Raw genomic sequence first — 20,820 nt, 5'->3', positions numbered from 1 at the left:
ACAAGGTTAACAATACTATGGGTCCAAATCCCTAATGAGCAAGCCAAAGGCAACAGTGGCAAGGAAAACCTTGGGAGGACCAAGACTCAAAAGGGAACCCATCCTCCATTGGGCGGCCCGTTAACACACAAATTACACAAAAACAAATTATACAGACGAATACACAAGTTACAAACAAATCACACAATCAGGCTAAGTATAAGGTAACTAGAATGAAATTTCTGGGTGTTGATATTGTCAATGTAAATGTCTTGTGATGAACGCCAGGTTTTCATTCCGTGTCGGAGTGATGATACTGGTATTGTAGGCTCCGACTGCAGTGTTACTCCCCAGGTGAACCTCGGAGAAGGTTATTTTGAAACATTACCAGACTGTAGGTAGGAATGAGGTCTGTACAGACCTGTATTCAGGTGAGGTAGGATGAACTGCAGGCATTCAATGTTAATGCATGGTAAATCAACAATACTACAATGAGCATGTTTATAATACACACCAACACCAGCATGTTGTCGATCCTTCAAGTTAGCAAACATCACGTGACTAGTGTTGTATGAAAAACAAGTTCAGACAATTCTATATCAATGTTGCAATAATTTGGTTGTAACCAAGTTTCTATCATACAAATAATGTCAGCTTCCATGTATCTCGTATCATGTCTCAGGTCTTCCACATGGCAATGTAGTCCTTCAATACTGTGCAGAAGAATCTTGTATGACCCACAGGGAGGTGGCAGCTCTGTCACTGGTTCAATAAATAAAGGCATGTTTTGTAAAGACTGTTCAATGTCTTCTTTTGCATAAATAGCACTCTCTTTGAAATCTTTTATCTTAAGCCTTTCCAAAGATGTTACAAGTCCACGTTTGTCCTGCTGCAAATATCTTTTTTTAGCGACACAACAGCTTTTTCCACAACAAAACCTTGTACTTTGTGAACAGTCCAGGCCCAGGCTAATTGCAAATGCCAGTGATCTGAAAAAACAGTTACCGTCACCAATGATAGTGACATAGTCACTTAGAACTGCTGCCTCTTACCCAAGATGTTAAACTCGGGAGAATAGTCAAAACACAAGATTCCTTTATTGAGGTAAAAGGTGGAGTTACTGACAGATGAGGAACAAAATTTTACTACAAAAACAAATCTCATCTAACTGTGCTAAATGCAACATCTGTTAATCAACATCTCAATGTGTAGGCCGTCATCAGTTTTCTGTGGTAATAAACATACTTTGAATGAGGTTCATGCACTATAAACACACTGTAAAAAATTTCAAATCTCACCAACTAAAAAAATCTTAGTGACCCGTTGCACCTAATTTTTTTAGTTGGTCTAATTCAGGGGTGCTCATTACGTCGATCGCGAAGGAAGTGTCGGTCGATCGCGAAGGAACGTGCATAGATCGCGTGACATAAAAAAGTAGTAGATGAATCGCCCATCGTCCCCCCGCTCAACAAATTACGTTCGCCACCCCACAACCCCCAACCCCCCGGTAGATCTTTCTGACTTGGTCATCTTATAAGTAGCTCGCAAGCTGAAAACTTGTGGGCACCCCTGGTCTAATTTAAGCTCTGCAAATTGCAATTTTGCAATTTGACAACTACAGAATTCAGTCTAATTAAAGAAAATAAGTTGAGCCAACAAAATGTTATATATTAACCAAATACACCTAGTGAGTCCAACAAAATATTTAATGTAGTTCCAGCTACAATTGTTTATTGTTATTATTAATTAGTATCCAAGTTGCCTAAACTATACATTTTATGCTTTATGAAGTAAATTCAAAATATACAGAATATAATTAAGTAATTGTGCATTTTATTTGCATGTCAAAAAGTAAACATAAAATACCACCAAACAGGCATATGAGAGCTGCTTTATGAATGTAATAAATATTGAAACGGCGTCGAGTCAGGACAAGAATGAGCCATGATACCAACGTTAGCTCAATGCTATTTCATTAGCAATACGCTAACGGCAAAATCACACTGATTCTAAGGGAGGGGGGACACTAACACGCATACAACACACATCCAGGGAAACGGGGAACTCACCGCGGAGCTGTATGTGGTTGGAAAAAGTATCTAAAAATCGATTGGGCTTCAGCAAATGCTTAATTACTACACAGATCCATACATTACCTACACAGCCACATCGCTGATGAAGGGCCATTTGAGTGCTTTCATCTACATAGCAGTCAATGGTCAAGACAACAAGATCGTCAGCGTCTCCAAAGACCAGGTACACCACAAGACTAATTAACCGTACTAACCGACCATATTAATTAACCATGCTAACTAACAACGTATCTACACGTTTGTTTGAAAAAACCTCTCCATCGTGCCTGCTGCTTGCATGTGCTTTCTTCTTTGATTTACAACTTTGTCCTACCACCTGATTAACTTTATGCTCGACACGTCAAGAAACATCTACAGCCGTACCTCAATATAAATCGCATGGTTCAAAGCGTGAGGGAATAAGTAGCAGCTTATAGTCTGCTACCTAAAATACGGGTAGCAATCGCGGGGGCTCCACTGTGACGTGTCGAGGTCGCGTTCCGCTCTTCAGAGCTGTGTTTGCAGGGTTCATCCACCTTTACGAGGTGGAATTCAAGCACTTGTACATCACTTTCAAGGGCCATTTTCAATATTTTCCAGCACCTTCAGCTTAAATTAATTTACATAATTATACAAATACACATATGGTCGGAATGATTCGAAATAATTAGCTTTTTATCACATTAAAGAGATAAAAAATAAAAGGTTTTGTATTTTTACTGCAACTGTCATGCTATATGATTCATTCACTACTTTAGTGCTACCATTTGAAAACTGATCATGTGAGGCCATGCAAATCTGTATTACATGTAGTACTGTAGCATCGGTCCATCGGCGCTACTTCCCATGAGCCCCTACGGCTCCGGTATTGGTTCCTTTTATGTGTAATGTTGGTGCATGTATTTATTATGTTATTATGTATTATTATGTTATGTATTTGGTTATGTGTGTTATGTAGCTTGAGTCTTCCCTTATCGGTTTATGTAGTTGTACTGTATGAGTTGTTCCCTGCCGTGTGTGTGTTGTCCTGTTGTTAATGCCATCCCTGAACTCATCCATGTCCAACGCTGTGGACAGAGAAAACTACTGATCACAATTCAAGGACAACATACATACAAGGAATTCAGCAATACATGTAAAACCAATAAATAAATGGTTTAAATAAGCTTGGGAAAACAGGAGAAGGTGCTAGACTCCGTCTCCGAGAAGGTTTCTCAGACACTGGACTGGGTCTTAAACTAAATTGCAATGCCAGTGCAGAATCATCGTCAGGAACTCTTTCAGTCTAGACATATGATTGTGGCATGAGCCTGCAGATCCAGGAGCTTCAAAGTCACAAGACACAGACCTCCTCCTCCGTCTTTGTCAGCCTCCTGGAGCATGGTCCAGATGTTTCTGAGGTGCTGATTGTTGATCTTGTCCTCCACTAGCTCTTCCTTGATGAACGAAGCAATTCCATATTCCATCCATTTGTCATTAAATTTGCACTTTCCCATCCTTACATGCATCACCACTCACCTCGACAACCGCGAAATGTCACGCCGCCCGACGTAAGGCATCTGTCCCGACTCGGGACAACAATGATGGACTCAGGAGTCCATCATTGTTGTCCCGAGTCCATTATTATGTGTATTGTTGTTCCGAGTCCATCATTATGTTGTCCTCCCTAGCTACACTCGATGACAATCAATGGATTGATGATGTCATTCTGGAACTAGAATTCAAGTTAGAATTAAAGATTTTTGAGTAACATATTTTACAAGCTTGTTTAATGTAATTTGAGTCAAATTTACAAAATAACCAAATTAGTAAGTAATATATCTGAAGTATGTTAAAGGTTCCATATAGGTGTTCCTGAGATCTGTAAATGCTTTGTCCCAATAATAATCACTCTTACTCGACTACATTAACTACAACAGTCTGACCTGACATTTTATTGAACTTAATTATCTTTCCTTAATATTTTTATCATCAGTATGTCCAACATTACAGAGAAAGACTTACTTCTTTCCTGTTTTATTTGGTAACAAACTGGAGTGTAGGTAAGATGGTTCTTATTACGCCATGCTTTAATATAGTTGCTCTTAGAGGATAGGTGCACTTGCAAAGTTTCACTGCTTCTTGCCCCAACAGACCTGATCCAGCCCAACAACTGATGAGCAAGATCATTTTCAGCCGGGAATATCTTTTCATGTGTCGATATGTGAATGGGTAAGTAAGTACATGTTCACATGGCAGAGTTTATTCTGGGAAAACAGCTACACATAAACTACAAGTGGAGTGGATTTTAGTCAGTGAGGCTATATCAAAATATTTAGTAGAAATAGACACTAACCCTAGTTTTTAATTTAATCGTGGAGTGCTTGCTTCAGGTTTGGGTGCTCTTGTCTGAATAATATTTTATCTCCTCCTCTGTTTTGACTTTGAATTAGGGGCATTTTAACAGAAACCACTGGAGCTGATTATTTGCTCTCCAGGGCTGAACCCTCTTGATACAAAAAAACAAGGCAAGGCAAGATGATGATTCAGTTTTTTTTAATCAATTTTAATATGTTTGCTATACTAAACACCTACTCGATAGATAGCAACATTTTAGATGTACCGTTAATTATGGTGCCACTTTTGTCTTCTGAGACCCTGTATCCTTATCCTGGATTCTTTACTGAGATGTGGTGGCAATTAAACCATTTGCAATATCAGATGGTAACTCAAACAAAATTTTCCACATTTTCTATCCATCATTTTTGTAATTCTTTTTGGAATCCTTTTGTAATATATACAGTAGTGTGCATTGTTGTTTTAGAAATGGTATAAAGTCAATATAGAATTATTTATCTTTACTATTTATTAAAATACAACCAAAACATTCATGAAATTTGTATAAATTTCAGTATAAAGTTTGACCCACTGTAGTAATTGTAGCAACCTGGCATTCTTTAAAATCTGGTATAATAAACCAGATAATTACTTCAGAAAACTTTGACAGTCTCTAAAAAACAAATAAACAAAGCAAAAAGTGAAATGCTTATACTTATGCATAGTGACAAGGGAGGTCACACTAAGTGCTGATAGCTTGACAGCTTTAATGTTTTTTGTGGGGATATTTTCTGTATTTTACGTTTCTATGTATTATCAATTTTGCACAGTACAGTATATATGTATATAATTAATAAAAAATCATTTATTTTCTTTTACAAATTTTTAAGTGCAGCCTTTGAATCTCTTCCTGCTATTTCTGTTACTGTTCCCCAGCAAAGTGGATCAACAGAATGTGGCATTTTTGTCATCTTGTTTTCAAGGGGGTTCACGGAGGTATCTTGAGAAATGTATTTGATTTTGAAATGAAATTTTGATTTATAAAAGTCAAATTTATTAATCTAATATATAAACTGACCTTTTCATATTATGATTGTCACTTTCACCTAGGATCTCCCAATTATGTCAAAAGACATAATTGATAAAAGCCACTGGTTCACTATTGAGGATGCAAAGATGGCAAGGAAAGAGCTCAAAGAGAATATTCTCAGTTCCTGTGAAGTCTGTGCAGGTACTATCTCCATTCTGTCATTTAGTGTAACATTGCAATTAAACATTTTTTTATCTTCATAATTGCTTATCTTTATAAACGCTTTGAATCTCATGATTTCACAGTTGAAAACAATGAGTGGTAAAAAAAAATCATGACAAAACAGAAGAGGTCAGAAACAATAAGGAAGACAATATAGCCATGAAAAGAAAAAAACAGAAGCAGTAATACAATTTAAAGAGAAAGTGAATGGAAAGTAGGTCAAAAAGGAAACAGACAACAGAGAGGGCAAACAGAAGAAATCAGAGGACAAGACAGGTAAATTTAGATCAAGAGAATGAAATAATCGAGTGCAAAGAATGTAAAAAAACTAGGGAAGACGCATGGCATGAGTTGTGGTAAAAAGGAAAATGTTGTGGATCTACTTGAAGCTTTAGTAAAGGATGGGCTTGGAGGGGTATGAAAAGAAGGAAGAATCAATAGGACAAGGAAAATGGAGTCAGAAAAAGAGAGATAGAAAGCAAAGGAAAAGTGTACAATGTTTTTGCAATGTTAACAGTAACAGGAAAACATTACTGTGTTGATAAGGAAGAAATTAAAAGATGTGAAAGCCGTAAATATGTGAGAAAACATAGAGAAGCCTTATCAGGATTACTGTTTCTTCATAATTTGAGTACAAATATACAAATATTTTCATTGACAAAACATAGTACACGGTTTTTATATTTAATTATATTTTTAAACAGGTTAGGAAACAGGACATTCCCAGAGAGTTATTAGCCCAACCAAAGAAGGCAAAGACCCAGGTGAGCATGTTTAGTGCTCTCACAGAGGGAGAAGTCCAGGACCTTGCTCTGGGTTATGGATCCAGCCTGACCAAGTACATCCCCAAGGACCAACTCATTCAGGGCATACCACATGATGATGCAAAGGTCACAATGTAAACTGAAATACACTACAAGGGTAATCATTCATGCATTAGGTTAAGGTTTCAACATTAAAGGTAGAGTGATTCTTTGTAATTTATTTTGTTATATTTTTAAAAATACTCCTAACGTGTCCTAACAGCATTATCCAGTCATTTAGTTCTGGACAACCTAAATACAAGCACAAACTCTGCAGTCCACATGAGTTCTCATTTGTGCATGTGTGCAAAGATTTGTTTAACACAGGTGTTTAATGAATGCGTTATCAAATTTACACTGAGCTACAGTATACATTTAGCTTTATAAAATCAACCCCATATTAAGCATACACATAAACACATTTTATTCCCAGCAGACTACTAAGAAAGTTCAGTTTTATTTTTCTTTCTCTATAGGAAAACCATACAGAGGTTAAGACAAAACTTGCATGAGCTGGGCTCAGATTCTGACTTTGCTTTAAAAACACACAATTTTGGACCAGTTGCAACAGATCTTTGCCTATCTTTTGTAGAGGATCAACTAAAATATAAAAAAAACTCCAAATCTAAAATACTACAAATTTTATGTAGTATTCTATGTAGTATTTTATATTATAAACCACTTCTAAAGAGGTTTTTGATAGCACATGATATATAAAAGTATCTGTATTGAATTAAAGCCGCCAAAAAAGTTCTTTTTTGTTAAGATGTAGATTTCAAGATTTGCTTTTTTGTTGTGTTAATTTTTTTTTCTCTTTCTGAAAGACCATTTTTCTAATGCAATCTTCCGTCTTCAATCTGAATATGACAATAAAAACAAATAAAACAGTTTTTAAGTGTACTCATCTTCAGGACAACACAATAATGGATTAAGGACAACAACACATGAAATGATGGACTCAGGGCGACACACACAATGATGGACTCAGGACAACATAACGATGGACTCAGGATGACAACACAAAGATGTTATACTCAGAAAACCATAGGTGATGATCATGCACTAAGGACAGTACACCACATGAAAATATATGAAGATGATGGCACATCTTTTACACATTACTTTATTTAGTTATATTTTATTTTAATATTTATTTTATTGCATTATGTTTTTCCTTTTTATCTTTACATTTCTTTTAACATTTTCTTTTTGTCTTATCTTTGCTTCCTTTTAATGTTTCTTTTTATTTATTCTGTAAAGCACTTTGAGTTGCATGTATGTATGAAAGGTGCTATACAAAAAAAAGATTATTATTATATACCTTATAATCATACCTATAATCAGCCCAGTCCCAATGTCCTAGATCCAGTGAGTTCTATTGGAGTATCTGGGTGAGGGAGGCGGACAGACGTGTGAACGGACGGTTAGACGGTGTTATATCTATTCCGCAACTATGTTGATTACCGTGGCGATAGCCAAAGCCAGCCAATGGGGGACGTGAGTAGACAGGCACAAGCGTCAGATCTGTCAGAGATTTTTAGATGATGCCAGCATCAGTCCAGAGACACGGAAACACCACCAGGGTGTGTGTGCACATTTTATAAACTGTTTAAGAAAGAAATGAGATATATGTATAAGAGATATATAGAAACTGTATAAACACTATGCGGTCAGAGTAGGGGGGAAAAGTGTGAAAACAGACAGTTGGAAAGATAAATAAATAAAATAAAAAAATTAAATAAAATGAAAAAAATAAAAAGGTACCATGTTGAGAGGCGGAGTCATGGACTAAGATGGGGAACTGAAGCAAAAAAAGAAACAAAAAGTTGAGAGAGGTGAGACAACAAAACAGCACACAGAAACATCTGCCATGTATGTCAGAGGCCTCATGCCACATATCATCTCTGGCATGAGGTCACGTCTCCCTCGTCGGGACTAATGTGGACGTAAGGAAAAGGCAGGCCCGTGCAATCATACTGTAAATCACGCAGAAGGAACCGTGAAAACCCGATATACATTTGTCTTCATCCAAGGCGTGGAGAACGATGCACAGAGGATTCGTTAACTAACTGCTCCAGCTGAACTCTGAACCCTGGCTTCAGGTCCAGTCATCATGAGATATGGGGTTGTTGGGGGGGGGGCTTATGCAGCCTCTAACAGTTTCTCCCTTTGTCTCATAGTCGGTGTGCTCCAACAATCACTTAGCTTTTGCAACCACGGCACCAGACGAGATTGCATACTGTAATGAATAAATCCACAAATTCCGTCATGGCCGCAGGAGAGGAACAGGAGTCCACCGTTTCCTTCTTTCGAGCTTTATTTGCTGTGGAACATAAACTGTTGTCTTTGCAAACAAGCCCTCGCAGTGGCAGTGGACATAGAGACACACTCTCTGTGTTCTGAGGTCAGCATTCCCTCTGTGGCGTGTGTATGGTCCCCTAGTGAGAGCCCACCAGCAGGGTGAGTGGTGCTTTGCAAAGAGAAAAAAAAGGCGGGAAAACGATCCCTTTCAAGATTCCTCTCACCATCTCCCAGTGTTAAAATGTCCACAATCACCACAGCCTTCCCCCTGCTACTTCCACACCATTCTAAAACAGTGACGCTTTTCATTAAAACTAATAATTAACATATCTAGTTGTGTCCCACACCTTACCTAACGCACCTAGCTGCGCCGTTTTCTGCAGATAAAACTTGTTAATCAACTGCACATGGTTGAGCGTGATCAGACTCACTGATCTCCAAAGGCAGTGAGGAGGGCAGGTGTGTGTGTGTAAGGCTGTGGAGGGTGGGGGACAGCACCCCACCACATGCAGGTACCTGCCATTACAGCCAGACATCAGTCTGCATCCATGTCATTATATATGTACACACATACACACAAAATTCTCTTAAATAGACTGATAAGGCATGTGAGATACCTTGGCACATTATGCTAGCATGCAGTACCTTGATTAGCATTTGTCCTGGTAAAGAACATATTTATATCTTCAGTGTGATGGTTTTGACTACTGCTGTGAGAGATGAGTGTTATCTAGAGGGGAGGTTTTACCCATCTCACTCAAGAATTTGCACATTGCCTCATTTTTGTTTTTCGGCTGGTGCCAGCCACATCCTAAAAACATCCACTTCCATCCATTTTTGTTAAATTTGCACTTTCCCATCCTTACATGCATCACCGCTCACCCCGACAACCACAAAATGTCATGCCGCCTAACATCAGGCATCTGTCGCAAACATACCGTAAAATGGTTATGCGCGGGGGCTCTTTCCACACCTTTGTACAGTTATTCGATCAAATACACACTATTAGATGCTTTACCACTGCTTATCCCATAGGCATTAAACTCACCATCTGAACTTTTCATACAGAAAAATTAAGACAATACAAGTCATACATTGACTTGTAATACATTTTAAGATTAAGGATTCACGGGAACCCTGTAGGTGGCCCGGTCTTGCAGTTCTTATGCTTAGCATCATCGTAAGTTTGCTCATAGTGAACTATGGAGCAGTAGAGCTGAATTGTTGCACAGCAGGCGTATTACTACTTCATATTTGTAATGAAGTAAATATTCATGCATCACTATTGGTATGACCATCACTTATTGCTTCCACTGCTCACACAAAAACACTGTTTAATTTTTGACCCATGTTCCTACATCACCATTTTTAATGGAACATTCAAAGCACTTAAAATGTTCAAATAAAACAAATCACAACTGTTCAGTTCTTGTTGTAAAGATACTTTTATTCTAAACCAAGGTGTGTGCGGGGAGGTGAGGCAGTCGAGGAGACTTAGGTGCTGCCCTGCTTGGCTGCCAGTCTCTTGTCTCTCTCCTCGGCAATGGTCAGGCGGATACCCTTTCCACGGGGGAGGGACACCCATGGCTTGTTGCCCTGGTTAGGATGACAACCAAAAATGAGCACAATGCTTCAGAGCAAAAACAAATAAGTTACATCAATGTCACCTATGTTTTCAATGCAAGCATTAACGATACGCAATAGGACTATGGACAGTTCTTGAAATGTCCCTATTAGGTACAGCAAGAAATCTTGTTCAAAAAGTTACTCGGTCTGAAATGAACCTGCCGCTTCTGTGTTTGGGATCACTTTGGTTTAAGTCAGAGTTCTCAATTGTGAATTAAACCAGGATTAAATTTATCATTCAATTTTGAATGCTCAAACTACCAGTGTAAAAGCAGTATTCATCAAGTGTCCCATTTCACTTTAGAGACTCCTACACAGTCAAGAAAGAGTTTGGTCTAGGTCAGGGTTTGGTCAACCCAGCTCTCAGTGACATGCAGAAATTCCATGTTTTTACTCTACCCAACTATATGGCAAGTCTGTACAAAGTACTGTATTTTTGGCTTGCCAAATTCAGGTGTGTTGGAGACAGACACCAACCTGAGAATCCCCAAGACTGAACTGAGAAACAGGTTCACGATGTCACTAAACTGCAGCTCCTGACCTAGACATACTGCTTCGGTATGTTGGCTCACCTTGCCAATGACAAAAATGTTGGAGAGCCTGGTGGCAAAGCTGTTGCCGGTGCTGTCCTTCACGTGCACCACATCGAAGGAGCCAGGGTGCCTTTCTCTATTGGTGATCACACCAATACGACCCAAGTTAGCACCACCAGTCACCATGCACATGTTACCTACAAACGCAACAAAGACGAATCACGCATGTAGTTCAGGTGAGCTATAAAACTGGAAGAGTAATAAAGGTTTCGACAAACGTGCCAAACATATTGGCCCTGCTGACCAGTATCAAATTTGATGAAGTCTGTGATTTTGCCAGTCTCCAGGTCAATGCGGATGGTGTCGTTGGCCTTGATGAGCGGGTCTGGGTAGCGGATGGTGCGAGCGTCGTGGGTCACCAGGTGAGGGATTCCCTTTGTGCCAATGAGGATTTTCCTCACTTTGCACAATTTATACTGTACACAAGAACAGTACAATTGAATGAGAAAGACCACCTCTACAATTACCTTCCCAGCTACGTCATTTAAGACTGGGCAGTTTAATCAACCACACCTTGAGTTAGAGTGTGTGCATTTTATGCGTAAAAAGAATACCTACTCATAAGCACCCCTTATGGGTCTAAGAACATACTGGTCCCTGGGCCCATGTATAAACCTATATCTGACTGGTTATTCATAACTTAACAAGTTCACAGCTTCATGTGAATACACATTCACCGTTGTTAAATGCAATATCAATTCTTTGGTTTTAGTGACGAGAATCATGGTCTTACTTCACAAGCATGAGAATAACATGCATTTCTTCAATACATTTGGACACAAGAAACAATGTGCCATCTTGTTAATATGCAACATTTTCCCATTTGCACTGGAATTTGATGGGAGTCTTGAAAAATCAACTCAGTGCATGTACTGACCTTTGAACAAAAGTCAAAGCAGTACAGTGTTAAGAATGCTACAGTGCCCTGTGCAGGCCAATCAGGGTCAAAAGTGAGAAGCATCTGTGTTGTGCCATGTGCCTACATTTTATACTGATCTGACTTACTGTTCCTAACGTATGTATGTCTGGATAGATCTGTCTAATCTGGTTAAATATTTAAAAAATAAAATCTCAAAATGTTTCAGCCATATGATTCATAAAATATTTCTGGTACTCATTTGATTCATATTTTGCAGCCACATAGGGGCCAAAAGTCTCAACATTTTTGGATAATTAGTTTTAGACTATATTTATTGTTAGGTGATTGAACTAACACCCTGGGACCAATTTGAAAAGCGCTTTAAAAACACTCCAGAAACTTGACTTGTGACGACAAATGTAAAAATATTGCAATACCCCACATTTTTTCAACAAGGTAAAATATGTAGGAGATACACTTGATTTTCATGAAAACCCCCTTAGCTACCAAATGTTTTAACATTTCACAATGTCGTACAGAACCCATAGTATACATAGCAACAATTTTTCAGGACTGGTCAATATTAAGCTGTCAAATGCCTGGTGAAAACTGGCCAATGTTGATCCCATCAGTTCATCCTCAAGTTCCCTCATCAGATGTCACACCCCAATTACACCTTGATGGGATGTTGGGGCACTGACATGTCAGGCTTTTTTGTTGCACAATCAAGGTAAAATCAACAGGCTGCCTTAGAAAATCATATCTAAAAATTCTTTTGAAGTTTCATTAGTCATATCAATGCATTTTAGCTATTTATGTAAAACTCTCATGAAGAAATTACATATGTTGGCCATACTGTTTCTAAATGTTTTGCATAATTACGATTCAGCTTATATTGACACTACAGTCGTAGTGACTGGGTGGAAAATGGGACCAGTTCACAAAAGTAGGCTCTTATGCAAATTCGTAAAAAGCCCATCATGACAAATATTCATGAGGATAAGAATTCAGCAGAAGCCAAAGATCATGATTAAAGAATAACTGATTCTATGACATACTCTTTAGAAGATAGAGCACCACCATCATGCCAATGAAGGCCTGTTTTAATAGCCTTAATTTCACACATGCTGCCAAGTTTGGCAATTCCGGGCCTTATGGTAATTACTGTACATTTTTAGCAGAGGAAAAATATGAAGCCATCAACAATCACGGAAAAGCTTAAAAAAAAAAACAAAAACTCCGTCCCACACCTCATCTTCCAAACACACACACTGAACAGACGCTGGTGTGAGCAGAACGGCGGCTCACCTTGGCCTCCTCATTGGTGATGCGGTGGACGGTGAAGCGTCCCTTCACGTCATAGATGAGGCGAAAGTTCTCTCCAGTCTTCTCAATGCTGATCACATCTGCCACAAAACGCACAATTAGCAATATGAAGCCTCTCAAGTCTCCCAGAGGCCCAAGGCCGTAAGGTCTTGAGCCGTACATCTCATAAGTCTCTACCTCACACCCTGCAGGCTCCCGAGGTCTCGGAGATGAATCACAGTGATTTAATATCCTCTTGGCAATACATTCTAACCCCACACTGGGTGCATGATTTTCCATGCGAACTCGCGGATGGGAGTGTTCTGTACTTACAGCTACCCGCCCATCCATCTGCTACAAACTGTGCAGTTAAGACTGTTACAAACAAGCCATTTCAAAACAGATTCTGCTGTCAAAGCAGCAGCGTCGGTTTACGCATTTTATCTCCAGAGGACCATGCAAGCTTGCTCCTGCTACAGCACACTAAAGGAGACATATTCTCAAACATGGGTATGCTAGAGAACAGCATTACAGACACTGACCAATTACAGATACTTTTAGCATGTACTGCAAATGGTTTAACAGCTTGAAGGTGTCAAGAGTAAAATTTGTGAACCGATTACAAAACTCAGCATATATAAATGCCACTAGAGCACACAAGCATTGATGTGACAAATTTAAGGATGAGTGCTGTCAACATAAGTGCGACACTTCATTGCGTTTACTCTAAAACTGTTCATTACACTCCCCAAACCTCTAAAACACTGGACCAGTGTGTCGAACCATCACACTGCTGTATAATGCAGGTTCTAACTTCTCTACATTGGCTATTCTCTCTTTTAAATATTATGTTTACAATAGCATGTAAAATTCTAAATGTTTAACACTAGCATTTACCCAGATTATCAACTGCAAAGGGCAAACTGTAGTATACAGAGTTCCAGACAATGAACACACAGCTAACCCTTGGAACCCACTGCCCAGTGTAGTGATCCATATTAGTGTGCATGACAGGAGTGAAGGAACAGGGAACACAGAACCTTGTGCATATGTGTCTCCATGTCTCACCGATTATCACTGATGACAGCACACCAAACCATGAGGTGAAACTAATCAGGACTTAACACTTTGCCTGCCCACATAAGCAATTTGCACATCACACACTGGACGGGTCAAGCGTCAACACGCAAGAGCAGGACCACTGAAGTGAGTTTACCATTTTGCACTTTAATAAAACACGCTCAAAGAGGTCAGAAGTTAGGCGAGCCTTCAAGCACAGAGACTCTCCCGTGCACAAGCGAACGACAGGTCAAACGTTGTACTACCGCTTACCCATGAACCCAGTAGGGTAGGTGATGTCGGTGCGGACCTTGCCGTCAATCTTGATGAACCTCTGCATGCAGATCTTCTTGACCTCATCTCCAGTCAGGGCGTACTTGAGCCGGTTCCTCAGGAAAATGATGAGGGGCAGGCACTCCCTCAGCTTGTGGGGACCCGTGGAGGGGCGAGGAGCCTGCAAGGCAGCGACACACCCCGGGTCAGGCTCGCGCCACGTTCCCATGCCAACGTCAGGAACGTGTCACTCGGGACCTTACAGGCCGATACTCACAAACACTCCGGTGAGCTTGTCAAGCATCCAGTGTTTGGGCGCTGCGACGCGCTTCAGATGCTTCTTCGGTCCTCTGGCCTAGACGGGGGAAACACAAGGACTTCAGTTTTTCACGGTAACGTGGTTAACGTGCCCGCCGCCCAGTTAAATAACCGCTGTTAAAGACTCAAGCAGCCACCGACGTGGCTAGTTACGTTAGCTAAACTAATGCTTGGCCAGCTAACGAGTTTTGTGGACACGAAGATATCGACCAAGGCATTCCCGATGAGGTTGATTAACATTTAAAGTACATATTACGTCCCGAATTCGAGTTAAGCCAAACTTTGATAGAAAAAAATGAATAGTCACAAGTATTCAGCTAGTCAGACATGGTGGCAATAGCGTACAGGCTACTAGGGTCGCAACACCAAACCCGATCATTTTCCACAAACGTTTATAATAGTAAAGGAGAGACGGCTGTCGCAAATTTACGAACGTGTCGACATATTTAATGTTTTATGACGGTGTTCTAGTAAATCGGCTGATTATTAATGTGTATTGCGTCTGATGATTGTGGATAACTTTGAAGAGAAACGAAGAAAGAAACCTGCTCACCATGTTGGAGTCTGCGGGAAAGGGTTCGCTACTTCCTGCGGAAGGAAGATAAGCGAGGCTGGCGCGCGCGAGGAGGGACGCTGGGAGCTCCACGTGCGACAATATGGACGCCTGCCCTCTAGTGGGTGACTCCGCAATCACCTGTAACATTGACTTTTAACGGGCCATGCATCTCCTAATCAAATTACGTTAACTGTTTTCAGTCTACATTATCAATGTTTAAAATATCTAACCAAAGAATCAACAATAATTCACAATTTAATCTTAATACTCTTTTTAAAAATACAAAACGTTTGATTAATAGTAACAGTCAAAATGCAAAAAGTCTTAAGTGAAGGTATTGTGTATAACCAGAGTTTGAATTTAATGTTGAATATAGTATAAACAACTAAAATGACATTTTTACGTTAAGAAGAACGTCGTGTCGTAACATTTTTATTAAGCTAACTAAGGTTTAGTTGACAATCTTTTCGACTTCTTTCCTCATGAATGACTCAATCAGGAAATACCAGGCTGGAGAACAGAGCGGCTCTGTTTATAGAAGATAAAGCCAGCAAGTCACTCGTGTTCTGCTGCCAAACGGGAGGACACTGTGACCCACACTAGGTGCTCTATGTGTGCCTGTTCCACTTTACTCATAACTTCATCAGTTTTGTCCTTTACACTTCACGTGAAACCTCACAACCTTTTCATTTGTTGTAAGACATGCTTATAGAATTTATGTAATTTGATGAGTGATCTTAGGGTTTTTACTACTGCTCTTATTTCTCCTCCTATAAATACAGACGGGCTAGCTTTAGCAGTGACTTAATGATGCACAAGTCATGTTTCCCAAATTCCATTGTGCCTAAGGGCCTAAATGTCGACTAGCAGTGTTCATCAATTATCACTAGATGGCGGTACAAGGTTTAAAGTGAAGCTCTAAAGCGCCCATCAAACTGAATTATAAATCACTGAAATTACATGGAGATTGTACTGCAAGAAATAATTTATTGTCGTCCAGGGCCCTTTCATTTTAAATTGTAAACTATACGTCAGGCATGAGACATTGCAATAGAGATAGACAGAGCTAAGCAAAAGTTTGATTCTGCTCTCTTTAATATATTCAGGAAAAGCAGCAGAGTACACATTTTAAAATAATGATCTTCTGTAGAAAAATATGAGATGGAAAGAAAGTGCTAAAAAATAAACAAAAAAATATATCACCACTTATGATTCATTCAGAACTGTTTAACCAAAACAGACATACATCTTCGAATCAATTTACACCTTAACACAGGTACACATTAGCCTATTCTAAAGAAAACATCTGCGAATAGGACAGTAGAGTCTAAGAATCTGCCGAGATCTTTCTAACATGTTCTATTCTTATACAAGACAAAATATGACTTGATTAAACTTGTACAAATAGTGCTTTTTATTAGGATTCTTATTATTCTTAGTTAATTGCTTTATATAATCTGCAAAATATAGTTTATTATGCTGTTCCCAACCATTCTAGACTGACAATGTAGGCTATATGACCACATAGGCAACCACTGGACCAAAAAACACTGCTATCATTAATATATTTAACCATGGAAAGCTGGTCCTCCAGCTCAGGTTCCCCTGGGGTAAGGGAGGATTACGATGACGTGCATTTTCGTAAGGAGTAGCCCTGTCACAGAACCAGCTTCCGTTACAGGGCCGAACAGTATCCAGCCCGACTACCAACAGATGGCCAGAGGGACAGGGTGAAACCAGTCCTGCAAAGACTACATCCTGAGGTCACGTCAGCCACTGGCTCCTTCACTAGCATTTTGTACTCAGGTGGTAAAGACGACCATCTGTGTCCCCAAAAAAAAAAAAAAAAAAAAAGATCACATGCACATCTTCCAAGATGGCATGTTTTTTGGCAAAGTTCTGCTCGACATCTTGGAGTTCCAGGAAGAAAAGAAAAAAAATATCACTTTAGTAAGGCCATAAGACACTTTTGGTATGGCTCACTCTGGATGCCTAGGCCATGTGTGAAACTTATGACCGGACTCCATGTCTGGGGACTGCTGCAAGAGAAATTCTTGCACCACTTTGGAAGGAGAGCTTGGTGAGAATTAAAGCAGACCATACCTCCATTTGAATAACGATCTACAGTGCTCCAAGTTTTAATTTCAAGAGAGCTTCCCTGCCAAAGCCTTCTGCTACAACCTGACTTGTCGTTCGGCATCCTTGTAGCAAACAAGGACCCTCTTTCGACTGTGAATATGTAGCCAGTTAGACCTCTGCAGTTTAAACTTTCAGTAGCAAGGGCCTACATTATACACATACATGATATCAGACTTGGAAACTTCTGGAAAACTAAATAATAATAGTCACAGCTGTACGAGGCCTTCAGCAGCAGCCTGTAGCACAGTGGGGAGACAGTGGAGGAGAGACGTCTGGGTGGCCCGTGGGCGTCAGCACCCAGCGGGCACGTCCGATATGAAGTCAAATTCGTTCTGCCCCAGCCAAAGTTCTGGGAGCTCGTTAGCTCTGTCCAGGCCCAGCTCCACCACCAGGGACATCAGAACCTCTTCGTCAACCGGATCTGAATCGATGATCCCAGCACCCTGAGGCATCCCAGGTGTAGAGATCTGTGCCGGACTCAGCGACGCGGCGCCAAATGCCCTGTTCGGTGCCCCCGCGACCCCAGAGGAGCCGGCCAGGCTCTGGTAGTGGCTGTTGAGCTTCTGTAGTTGCATAGAGGCGATGAGGTGCTGGCTGGACTGCAGACAAAAGGGCTGGGGCTTGCTCAGGCCTGGAGACGCCGAATGGAGGCTAGGAGGGGGAAACTGTGGGCCGCTGTTGCCAGGTCCGGGGTAGTGCAGGAGGGTCAGAGAATCACGGTCCTTCATACCGGAGGTAAGGAGCAGCAGTGGGCTGGTAGCCTGGCCACACCTGTGGAGTAGAACAGAGGTTGAATGCAACAGCGGACTAGACTGCTTAATTATGAGACGGTCCCCATAGCCCTCCCGTTTTAACCCTAGTTCTAATGCCAGCTTTTCAGTTGAGAATTCCTTTTAAGACCATCAATTCACATCTAGACTTAATCCAATGGGACCTGGAGATCTACATTGCTGCAGAGTTTAGCCCAAATAGCACCTGGCTCTAATATTTAGTTGTATGATTAACTAGGTCAGGTGTGTTGGATTAGGGTTGGACCTGAACTCTTGCTGGGCAAAAGATCTTCCGGAATGGAGTTTGGGCAACACTTAATATACAACCAAAAAACTGACCCCCTGTTAATACATTATTTTTCCTTCTAAACTAGGACGACTAAGCAACTAAGCCTTCCGTTAAATTACCTTATTACAAATCTCCTAGCTTCAACACCAGAATGATAAAACCCTCAAGCAAGCTGTGGTAATTGCTAAGCTGCTGCTGTGTATTCTTCCTGGACAACCTATAATTGCTTCTAAAACCTGAGAGCTGAAGGGAGGATTAGGTTGAAATTAAGTTATAACGCATATCGGAAATCGCTTGGAAATTGTAACGAGTCACAAATTGTCCACCTATATTTAATTATTCTCTGCTGGTAGTTCTGGGAGAGTTTGATTTTCCTTGCTGAAATTTTAAAAGAAGGTCTTAGACGGTCACCAATCTGACAGCCACCAGATGGACAACATTTGTACTCCAACCCAGCTCCCAACGCACCTGTAACAGGTAGGCAGTTTTAACTTGGTTCGGGCATGCCGAGAGATGGAATAGAGCAAAAAAAAAAACGACCATTCGGTGAGCTCTGAGCTGAACTGTTCCAGGGACAGCCTGGTCATGCAACACCACAGCAGTCTGGGATAGACATGCCTCAGAGAGGGTGGTATTGACGAGCTTCCCTGGATGTGGCCTTTAAGGCATGTGGTGCTGTCCTATGACCCTCTGCCTTCTCCCAGCACAGGCACTCCCACAGTGCGCCAGTCATGAGGTTGGCCTCGCAGGCACTTAAACGCTTAATCATGAGCTCCTCCCTCCCTCCCTCCCTCCTCTCTTCTCTTCTCTTCCCATTCCTCTCAGTTCCCCTTTAAGCTTGTGTGTAGTGGAAATGCGTAATTGCAAAGGGCTGGTATGCAGCTGCAACAGGCCTCCAGCAAGGAGAAACACACCAGCTCATCTCATCCACTCGGCCCTGCCGCTGACAGCTGTGGGGCATTCAGCTGAGCTTCTTTGTGCTGGAGTACTGAGTGCATTATTCATGGACTGGAAGCAGTTACATACAACATGGTTAGGCCTACAACTTAATTAGAGTCAACTAAATAGATGCCTGGTCTAGAAAAGTGAGTTTGTGTGTGTGTGTGTGTGTTGGTGGCTTTGCGTTTTGAAGTCATCTTCAGGCCTCAGACGTGAAGCTTTAAATAATATAACGTTATATATTTTCATGAGTGTTGACCTCTTGCTAGAATTTTTATTATTCAGCTTGTGCACATGTAGATATGTGCAAATAGTTTAAAAAGACAGCAGTTGCAGACATCTGCAAGCCATTTTGTATATATTAATGGGCAATATTAACAAATACATCAACTGTCAGAAATGTTAGAAATAACAGATTCTGCTTTAAGAACTGTTCCACTACAGCCTGTTCTCTCTGCTATAAATAGCCAATGAGATGCAGGGAATCAGCCAGTCATTAGTAGTCCACGTTACACAGCTAATTATGTACAAGCTAGCTGAAACATCAATGTATCTACCTCATTGATGTACACTGTGTCCAGTGCATATTTCTGCAACACGTATAGAGGTAAATATTGGGGAGACATATATACCTATTTCAGATAATACTAGTCATTTCCAGAATTAACTGTTTCTAACAATCACAGTGGGAATGCGGTGGTACTTGAAAAACATTTAATATATTTATACGTTCTCTTTCAATTAATTATCCTAATATATTACCTGCTTTAAGTAAATAAGACCAACTGCAAAGTAATGAATAAGTAAATAATTACGGTGATCAACAGCTTGCTTGTTTTTTTCCACAGTGTGAGAACTTACCTTTTATGGAGAAAGGCAGTAGTATCTAGTCTGCGCTTCTTAATCCACTATAACGCCGGTGCAAGGCAGCCTACAGCCTGTAAAACTAAATTGCTGGGTTAAGCCAAAAGTCTAGTAAACAAATTGCGAAAAATGTCTTAAGTTCCTGTGTGAGATTCGAAGCATGATATAAACAACCCAAACACCGTGTGTTCCTCGAGCGCGTAACTGCCCAGTCAGGACTGCGCTCCCTCACAGAACTGTTACTGAATCAAAAGCATTATCCTAAATACACACACTCCACTCTTTCAAGAAGGGATTGAGTGCGTTTAGACTGAGATCGCCGCATTAATGCGGAGCGGATTGCTTCAGGATCCGGACCGACACCACGTTGGACAGCGCAGCGACTATGGAGTTTTACTAATTTTTTTCAAATAGTTATTTTTAATGCGGCAAAACTACTTTTGTAGCCCGTTTCCAGACGTGCCACAGACATTTGTAGTATGCAAATTTATGTTATGAGGAAATTAA

The 20,820-nt window shown here is 40.5% G+C and overlaps 2 protein-coding genes and 1 long non-coding RNA gene across 4 annotated transcripts; 1 reads left to right on the top strand and 2 right to left on the bottom strand.

Moving 5' to 3' along the window:
• Positions 1-10,149: 10,149 nt before the first annotated feature.
• On the bottom strand, positions 10,150-15,457 carry rps4x (ribosomal protein S4 X-linked). Its single transcript, XM_076987519.1, has 7 exons — positions 15,310-15,457; positions 14,716-14,793; positions 14,439-14,619; positions 13,110-13,207; positions 11,187-11,358; positions 10,922-11,079; positions 10,150-10,319 (listed from the first exon to the last, which is right to left on the bottom strand). Exons 1-7 carry the CDS (start codon positions 15,310-15,312, stop codon positions 10,218-10,220), a joined length of 792 nt encoding a protein of 263 aa, XP_076843634.1. The 5' UTR covers positions 15,313-15,457; the 3' UTR covers positions 10,150-10,217.
• On the top strand, positions 14,705-16,313 carry LOC143488660 (uncharacterized). Its single transcript, XR_013124483.1, has 3 exons — positions 14,705-14,830; positions 15,284-15,430; positions 15,812-16,313. It is a non-coding gene; the product is annotated as an uncharacterized LOC143488660 (long non-coding RNA).
• Positions 16,314-16,389: 76 nt separating this feature from the next.
• cited1 (Cbp/p300-interacting transactivator, with Glu/Asp-rich carboxy-terminal domain, 1) lies at positions 16,390-20,593 on the bottom strand. Of its 2 annotated transcripts, none has more exons than XM_076987523.1 (2): positions 20,311-20,593; positions 16,390-18,222 (listed from the first exon to the last, which is right to left on the bottom strand). In XM_076987523.1, the coding sequence occupies exon 2, from the start codon at positions 18,177-18,179 to the stop codon at positions 17,742-17,744; it is 438 nt and encodes a 145-aa protein (XP_076843638.1). In that variant the 5' UTR covers positions 18,180-18,222; positions 20,311-20,593; the 3' UTR covers positions 16,390-17,741. The 2 variants fall into 2 exon arrangements, with proteins under 2 accessions (XP_076843638.1, XP_076843637.1); XM_076987522.1 differs by lacking the exon at positions 20,311-20,593 and adding an exon at positions 18,979-19,274.
• Positions 20,594-20,820: the final 227 nt, after the last annotated feature.

Source organism: Brachyhypopomus gauderio, unplaced genomic scaffold (genome assembly GCF_052324685.1).
Source record: "Brachyhypopomus gauderio isolate BG-103 unplaced genomic scaffold, BGAUD_0.2 sc52, whole genome shotgun sequence".
Taxonomy (NCBI): Eukaryota; Metazoa; Chordata; class Actinopteri; order Gymnotiformes; family Hypopomidae; genus Brachyhypopomus; species Brachyhypopomus gauderio.
This window is presented reverse-complemented; position numbering and strand designations above follow the sequence as displayed.